The 9,332-nt window shown below is 33.6% G+C and overlaps 1 protein-coding gene across 7 annotated transcripts in view; it reads left to right on the top strand.

Moving 5' to 3' along the window:
- The first annotated feature begins 7,019 nt into the window (after positions 1-7,019).
- LOC139511619 (myomegalin-like) overlaps positions 7,020-9,332 on the top strand; it is an 86,416-nt gene continuing 84,103 nt past the window's right edge. For 5 of the 7 annotated variants that reach the window (XM_071298535.1, XM_071298541.1, XM_071298531.1 and 2 more), the window contains exon 1: positions 7,020-7,180. In XM_071298535.1, the coding sequence (XP_071154636.1) occupies positions 7,128-7,180 (53 nt within the window). In that variant the 5' untranslated portion in view covers positions 7,020-7,127. The remainder of the gene's footprint in view (positions 7,181-9,332) is intronic. The other 2 variants (XM_071298539.1, XM_071298537.1) reach the window with 2 other exon arrangements.

Genomic DNA, 9,332 nt, shown 5'->3' with positions numbered 1-9,332 from the left:
TATAAATCTCATTTTCCTTTTTGTGTGTAGTTTTTAAAACTAAGGAAATTGTAGTTCCAATAGGACTATGCAAACCAGTTTTGATATCTATAGAAATTTAATGTGGATTGTCATTTTAAATATCCACCTCATAGAATTTAGGTTTATTTCTGCCAAAATGAAGATTTTCCATGCTTTATTTTTTAAACTGAGACTACTATTTATGAGTTAACACACGTGTCAATATAGGTCATATAGTAGTCAAAGATAATAAAACGTATATGACTAGATGACGTGCAACTTGAACATTAAGAATAGCACAGTACCATGCTATCATATTTTTTGACTGTTGAAGACCCCATTTGTTTAGAATTGCTAGATTATTCATAAAAAAAGGCTTTTTATGAATACAAAGAAAACAACTTTCTGAGATAAAATTTTAAAATAAGATATGATATGATATGCTTTTAGTAAGTAACAGTAAAAATGCTGCACCAAACTGATTTTCTTGCAACAAGCGAAAAAAGAAAATTTCATAAATATTTCATCATAAAATGTGTGGCCTTATATTATTTTAGGGCATATCAGCGTATGGCGGTATACTAAACTATCTTTTATATTAAACCTTACCGTAACCAACACTAACCCTAACCTCGAAACTTATCTCCAAACTGGAATAACCTTCTACATAACCCTGTAGTGATCCAGGATCATATATATTGACTGTTCCCAGGGTGATCAAGGAACATAATTTTATATATTGACTGTTCCCAGAGTTATCAAGGAACATAATTGTATATATGTTTTGACTGTTCCATGAGTGATTAAGGAACCTATATATTGACTGTTCCCAGAGGGATCCATCAAGTAGGAAGGAAACCTTGTTTACAAGACAGGTATCTTAGTTAACTTGGAAAAATTGAATAAATCAAAATTATACTTATTTCTATAATCAATTTTACACATATCCCTGAGAAATATATATACAAACTAGAACACACCCGTGATATCACGGGTCCGTGACTGAATTAAAGTATATAACTATGCGCAAGCCTTATTTTAATATTAGTATTGTCATCTGATAAAGTCATGCCGATTATAAGATACACAGTTTTCTCTGCTTTCAAGTCTTTCTGTTTGAACCCGTCGAACTGAAACAATAATATTAATTATTTGGAAAACAAAAGGTCCTGGAATGGAGTATTTTTTAATCAACAGCATTGTCCTATATAAGTTATAAATAAAGTTGAATTATTTGCTTCGCTGTTTTACGTCATGCCCACTAACAAATTGAAAACTGTACCTATACGCCTTATTTTTAGTCCAGATTTTTAGTATTCGTATTGTTATCTTAGAAAGTCTTATTTATTAAAATACTACAATAGGTAACAATTTGACAATTTAGTAGTGTCAACCCTGTGGTTTAATATGACCCGTGTATATAGCATATTAATCCTGAATACAACGTTTGGTGGTGCGCCTGTCAGATGCGGAACGTACAGATAAGGTAATAGGTAACAGGTGAATATACTATTGGTATCGGTAGCGGACTCGACCCGGAACTTCTTAATTATTGGCAATATTAATTACGTGGAAAACAAAAGGGCCTGGAGTGGTGTAATTTTTAATCTACACCTTTGTACTATATTAGTTATATATAAAGTTGAATTCTGTGATTCGTCGTTTTTACGTGATGACGGCTGACAAATTGGACCTCGTAATTTTAGTATTATAGATATGTGTATATAATTATATATGTCTCTGCACATATATTGCCATTCATGGTTTCAAAATGTGCAGATTTAAGCAAAGAACTAATTGCTTACTGATTTTTACAATCCTGTTGAAGGTTGCACTATACAGCATCGGTTAATCTATCTTAAAACTAAATTCATAAATCAACATATTATAAGCAGTTATCATAAGTTGTTCATGGGTGTGAACCAATAATTGACCCAATGTGAAAAATATGAAACCGAAACAGAAAACCGGTATCCAAATCATGTATTCCAACACTTGAATTAAAGCATTGGGCATGGACATTCCACTAGAAGTCATCTCAGTGATCAATAAGCATAATGGCCATAAAGACGAAAATTAAATAGAAAGTCGAGTGAAAATAATTTGAGTCGATTTTTTCTTCTCCCTCTTTCTTTTATCATGCGACTCAGTGAGGAAAGGCAATACAAAGGGATGAATAGAAAGAAACTGATCAACATTTTTATTGAAGGATTACAAAACAAATCAAAATCTCTAATGGTCTTTTGTGGTAAAACCAGACAAATATAATACATGTATTATATGTCTCTGGTAAAACCAAGGTGTTGAAGTCTTTCAGTGATACGTCATTGTGCATGTTAATTTTTTTTTTGGTTTTTTTTTGCGACGGTCACCGCAAAATTCCTCTGCTGAACTGACTGTCGCCTGCGTTCACGTTTTAACACCGACTGAGATCAGAGTTGCTACAAAATTATATATCGTTCGTACAAGTAATGTATCCATCGCACAAAAGGCACAAAAGAGGCATACAAAAGTCACATAAGAGGCATACAAGGTTAAAAGATCTGCATCATCTGCATACTGATCGCAATTAGGTTTATATCTTACTTTAATGTTCCGTATTGATAAATGATGACTTTAAAATTTAAAATTACTTCGGTTATTACAGAGTTCAATGACCAATTTTGACTTTTGCCTTTTGCCTTCTTCATAAAGATATTGTCAACTACGTAACAAAAATGTCCACAACATATCAAAATCATAAATATTTTCTCGCGGTTTGAAGTAAAGCGGGAAAATATTGTATTGACGTTATGGGTAATATGAGTATGGTCCAACCAGAGGGGTTGATTTAGATCGTTCGATTTTTTTTGTCACTTTCTAGTCGCCGTTCGTACGTGCATGACTTAAACTTAAGTCATATATAGGTATATATCAGAGACACATATATGTCTCTGAATATATATATAGTATTAAGTATTTTTTTTCGAAAATATTTGTTTGTTTGTCATCTCTCTCGTTATATAAGGTCTGACTACCTTTTTCCTGAGATAGGCTTGTTCATTGTTGTCGGATACAGGTTTCCACTTAACAAAATTTGTTTTTTCCTGGACGGCCTCGACTATCCGTGAGGGAAATATTTTGGAAACATTTAAGAGAGAATGTTCATTTATAATGTATAGAAGCATTGAGTTATAATATGTTTGTTTGTTAGAAACAATATTGTATTTGTTATTATAACATTACATCCGGCGTCCATCAAATACGGCGGGCTGTCGGCAAATTGATATTTGCGTTTTGTGTTGTTTTATGTATAGCCATATATGTAGTATAGATAATACGATCAATTGTAATATGTACTATTTTGACCGTTATGCAGTGGGCGTATTCACTATGCATTTGAATCCTTTTTTAATACCACACATACTTCGACATCACGTTCACTGCTTTTTCTATAAAACACCCCAATCAATAATTATAATGATATATATCTGGACTGAGGTTCCATTGTTCTCTTTTTTTTTTCTTTTTTGGGTTTGGGGGGGGGGGGGGGGATCCCGTTACCTGAAGTGGACAATGTAAAAAAAATATACGGAGATACCTCAACATACCTAAAGTGCTTACACTTGTTGATATTTTTACAGAGTTAATATCTTTTTATTTTTCCATTATTATAATGATATGAAGAGTTAATTTATAAATGAAATGCACATTTATACCCCTAGAGGTTGAAGGTATATATAAACAATACAATACAAATATATATGCAATGCAAAAATAACATATTAAACATCATATATAAAGTTGTAAAACAGATATATTTATGCAGGTGTTGTGTCCACTCCCCTCAGTGCAAATGACTTTTTAATGAACGGAACAGTAAGCTGCATAATATCAAATGAAGATAGAATTATTTGTAATATATCTGCTTCAGACAATTTAAAGTATTCTGAACATATATCATTTATATCTTTTTCAAGCTGATTACGTAAAGATGTATTGATTTTACATTTTTAAGAAAACGTGGGTTTCATACTCAACCTCATTCGTTTATATTACAATGGTTACATATTCTATTTTCTCTTTGAATTCATTTATATCTACCCCTCCCTATTTCCAAGAAACGGTCACTTGCTCGCACTTTACATAATAATTTTCTATTTTCAAAACTATTTTTAGAAATGTATAAATTATTTTGTCTACTTCATTTTTAGCTCACCTGGCCCGAAGGGCCAAGTGAGCTTTTCCCATCACTTTGCGTCCGGCGTCCGTCGTCGTCGTCGTCCGTCGTCTGTCGTCTGTCGTCTGTCGTCTGTCGTCGTCCGTCGTCCGTCGTCGTTAACTTTTACAAAAATCTTCTCCTCTGAAACTACTGGGCCAAATTGAACCAAACTTGGCCACAATCATCATTGGGGTATCTAGTTTAAAAAATGTGTGGCGTGACCTGGTCAACCAACCAAGATGGCCGCCACGGCTAAAAATAGAACATAGGGGTAAAATGCAGTTTTTGGCTTATAACTCAAAAACCAAAGCATTTAGAGGAAATCTGACATGAAGTAAAAATGTTTATCAGGTCAAGATCTATCTGCCCTGAAATTTTCAGATGAATCGGTCAACCTGTTGTTGGGTTGCTGCCCCTGAATTGGTAATTTTGAGGAAATTTTGCCGTTTTTGGTTATTATCTTGAATATTATTATAGATAGAGATAAACTGTAAACAGCAATAATGTTCAGCAAAGATAGATTTACAAATAAATCAACATGACCGAAATGGTCAGTTGACCCCTTAAGGAGTTATTGCCCTTTATAGTCAATTTTTAACCATTTTTCATAAATCTAAGTAATCTTTTACAAAAATCTTCTCCTCTGAAACTAATAGGCCAAATTAATCCAAAGTTGGCCACAATCATCTTTGGAGTATCTAGTTTAAAAAATGTGTGGCGTGACCCGGTCAACCAACCAAGATGGCCGCCACGGCAAAAAATAGAACATAGGGGTAAAATGCAGTTTTTGGCTTATAACTCAAAAACCAAAACATTTAGAGGAAATCTGACATGGAGTAAAACTGTTTATCAGGTCAAGATCTATCTGCCCTGAAATTTTCAGATGAATCTGTCAACCTGTTGTTGGGTTGCTGCCCCTGAATTGGTAACTTTGAGGAAATTTTGCTGTTTTTGGTTATTATCTTGAATATTATTATAGATAGAGATAAACTGTAAACAGCAATAATGTTTATCAAAGTAAGATTTACAAATAAGTCAACATGACCGAAATGGTCAGTTGATCCCTTTAGGATTTATTGCCCTTTATAGTCAATTTTTAACCATTTTTCGTAAATCTTAGTTATCTTTTACAAAAATCTTCTCCTCTGAAACTACTGGGCCAAATTAATTCAAACTTGGCCACAATCATCTTTGAGGTACCTTGTTTGAAAAATGTGTCCGATGACCTGGCCATCCAATCAAGATGGCCACCACGGCTAAAAATAGAACAGGGGTAAAATGTAGTTTTTTGCTTATAACTCTGAAACCAAATCATTTAGAGGAAATCTGACAAGGGGTTAAATTGTTAATCAAGTCAATATATATCTGCCCTGAAATATTCAAATGAATTGGACAACCGGTTGTTGGGTTGCTGCCCTCCAATTGGTAATTTTTAAAGAAATTTTGCTGTTTTTGGTTATTATCTTGAATACTATTAAAGATAGCGATAAACTGTTAACAGCGATAATGTTCATCAAAGTAAGATCTACAAATAAGTCCACATGACCTAAATGGTCAATTGACCCCTTAAGGAGTTATTGCCCTTTATAGTCAATTTTTAACAATTTTCATTAATTTGGTAAATTTATGTAAATTTTTACCAAATATTTTTCTCTGTTACTAATGGGCAAAGTTCATTATAGATATAATTGTAAGAAGCAAGAATGTTCAGTAAAGTAAGAACTTCAAACACATCACCATCACCAAAATACAATTTTGTCATGAATCCATTTGTGTCCTTTGTTTAATATGCACATAGACCAAGGTGAGCGACACAGGCTCTTTAGAGCCTCTAGTTTGTCTTTATTTTTACTCTACAAGAACATTTTACTGGTTTCATTGGTGAATCTGAATTTTAAAAAGAAAATACTTTCAAGGCTATCTTTTAGTTCTTTTTTAATATTTTTTGAAAATGAACTCTCCTGTTGTTTATAGTTTACATCCTGTATTCTATTTATGTCTAATTTATTTGTATGGGCTATATTTTCTACATACGAGAACCATGAAAATATACCGTTTGTGCTGGCACTGCTAAGCCATTTATATTAATGCTGAGGTTATTTCTAGCTAAAAAGGAGTGGCCAAAATTATATTATAGGATGCAAGGATGCAAAAAAGTTTGGTTTTGTCACGTTGACAAAATATCAAAGACACTGCAAAAAAAAATAAGATAACATGCCAAGAAATTGCCTCCGTTGAAATTCTGCAAATATCCCATAGAGCAAATTACATGGATGTTTAATATTGACCATGTTCTTAACGAGACGTACATAAATGTCATAAATTAATTTGTTGAATGAAATTAAATCTGTATCTTCTTATGGGTGCGTTAGGAGGTCCACCGGAATTTTTAGCTAGGATTTCTTGACATTATCTGAACCCATAGCCAGCTATTCTTTAAAACCTTTATAATGTCAATCAGCACTGTATTTTCTATCTTAAAACAGACAATTAGAACTTTGTGTACATGTCTAGTATGGTGTTATGTTTGGTATTGTGAATGGGGACATGAAGTTTGATTGACTAATTTTAAAGCTCTGGGCACGATTTTCGAGATAATCCATGGGTCTAATCCATGAACCTATTCCTTATTTTTCTTCTGCAAAAAGTAGAACTTATATTGCACCATGCATGAAACCTATATTCAAATAATGATAAAGCCGGTCTATATTTCTCACAGATCAGCCGTACAAGAATTTCGACGGATTTTGAAAATTTTAAAATAACATTACAATAATTGCAAAAAGAAGTCTTTCTTTTAGTCGCTATTTTCGCTTTCACATTGCAGCGCATGCGCGTATTAATGTGTTTAAGATGGCGGACTTTACAAAAATTTGAGTTTTGACAAATGGAAAACACAAACAATTGCCATATAGATTGACACATTATGGATTCAACATGTGCTTATGATCCTACCTTGCCAGTGGATCTAGAAGGGAGGTAAAAAGATTACAATTCTTTACATCTTGAACGTTCTGTAATTAGTGATGACATAAATTCCTAATTTTTTGAATAATATGAGACACTGACAGATGTTGATCTGGTTTTTGGTACATATTTAAGTCTATAATGATGATTTACAGATACATGTCATGTAGTCTTGATAGTTTATTTTTGGCAGAATAGTTTAGAGCCATTGGACTTACACTGTTTTATGTTACACAATTAACAGATTAATGTAATAATGAATTACATAATAAAACTTTTGATTTACATACCTGCCAATCTCAGTCTAAGAAACCTTTAAAGATCCCCCCTCCCTCAGACATGACAGCTGAGGAGGCTATTTTGCGTGAATGACATTTTCAATTTAAATATATATGACCTGTTTACCATGTTTACCATATTTACATATTTATCAATAAAAAACAAAAAACAAATGTGTGTTGTTATTGTTATTAATGTCAGCAAAAAGCTTTTCAGAGCTTATGTTTGTATTTAATGTAACCCTACTTGAAATAAAATTTCTTAACAGTTGATTAAAAATACTTTATTTCTTCAATTCATGGTCATTATCTATAAGAATTCTAGTAAAATTTGCATCCAGTAAAGTCAATTGGCACCCGCTCAAATCAGCACCCTATGAAGTCATTTCTGAACCATGATGAATACAAGCATGAATATATATTTTTTTTCAGTATTTAAAGCATAAAAATAAAATAAAGAAAGGGTTTGAAACATCTAAGACTAGCTTCTTTAGATAGTAATTTAATAATGGCTGTCTCAAAACAATATACAAATAATGCCGTAGCAACGTAACGTAATAATAAGAGTTGCGGATGTGTATGATGTGAGTTCCCGGGTTAATCTGGATACTACAGGGTTGTCCACAAATATTGACATTAACATCTTTAGGGGTTTCTGTATGTATTTTGTTTGTTTAACTTCTTTTCTGACGAATCCTGGTTTACAAGGATTCTTGCTTTAAAACCAGGATTCATGCTTCAGACAGCTGATGATGAGTCCCGTTTTACCGGGATCTGAATACCTCTTTTAAGTTTCCCGCTGAAAAAACTGCAAACTTTCCCAGAAAGTTTTCTTTCTTTTGTAACCGGAGAAAAAACTGCAAACTTTTCCAGAAAGTTTTCTTTCTTTTGTAACCGGAGAGCACGTACAATGTATTTCATTACAAAATTGCTTGTCTCCACTGGGACTCGAACCCGGGATCTCTGTGTTACAAGGCAGCGTGTATACCGACTGAGCTAAAGAAGTACTTCCTTAGCTCAACCGCTTACGGCTCACTAAGTATCTACCAAATATTGTAAGGGAAGAAATCCCGTCACACTTCCCCCAACTCAAGAGTCATCATACCATTATGACTCTCACACAAACTTACCCTAGCTAGAATTCCTCTCTAACTACCGTGGGTTTTTTAGTTGGACGCCAATGTAACTGGAGAGCATGTATTTCATTACAAAATTGCTGGTCTCCACTGGAACTCGAACCCGGGACCTCTGTGTTACAAGTACTTCTTTAGCTCAGTCGGTATACGCGCTGCCTTGTAACACAGAGGTCCCGGGTTCGAGTCCCGGTGGAGACCAGTAATTTTGTAATGAAATATGTGCTCTCCGGTTACACTTTGTTGAATGAATACCTGTAACCTGGATGAAGGTGTAAACATGGCAATGATGGCGCTTAGTATTGTTGAAGGCAGTGTCAAAATGGGATAAAATTTAAGGATTTTACTCAAATTTGAAATGAGGGAACAATATTTTTGGAAGAATTGAAGCCAGTCTATAAAAAAGAAGATGTGGTATGATTGCCAATGAGACAACTACATTTGTATCCACAAAAGACCAAAATGACACAGACATTAACAACTATAGGTCACTGTACGGCCTTCAACAATGAGCAAAGCCCATACCGCATAGTCAGCTATAAAAGGCCCCGATAAGACAATGTAAAACAATTCAAATGAGAAAACCAACGGCCTTATTTATGTAAAATAATGAACGAAAAACAAATATGTAACACATAAACAAACGACAACCACTGAATTACAGTGTGATCCCAACCTTCCCCCTAACCTGGGACAGTGGCATAATTTCAACATAAGAACGAACTATAAAAATCAGTTGAAAAAGGCTTAACT

The sequence above is a fragment of the Mytilus edulis genome, chromosome 2 (assembly GCF_963676685.1).
Source record: "Mytilus edulis chromosome 2, xbMytEdul2.2, whole genome shotgun sequence".
Classification (NCBI taxonomy): domain Eukaryota; kingdom Metazoa; phylum Mollusca; class Bivalvia; order Mytilida; family Mytilidae; genus Mytilus; species Mytilus edulis.
The sequence above is the reverse complement of the archived record's forward strand: the minus strand, read 5'-3'. Positions and strand labels throughout refer to the sequence as shown.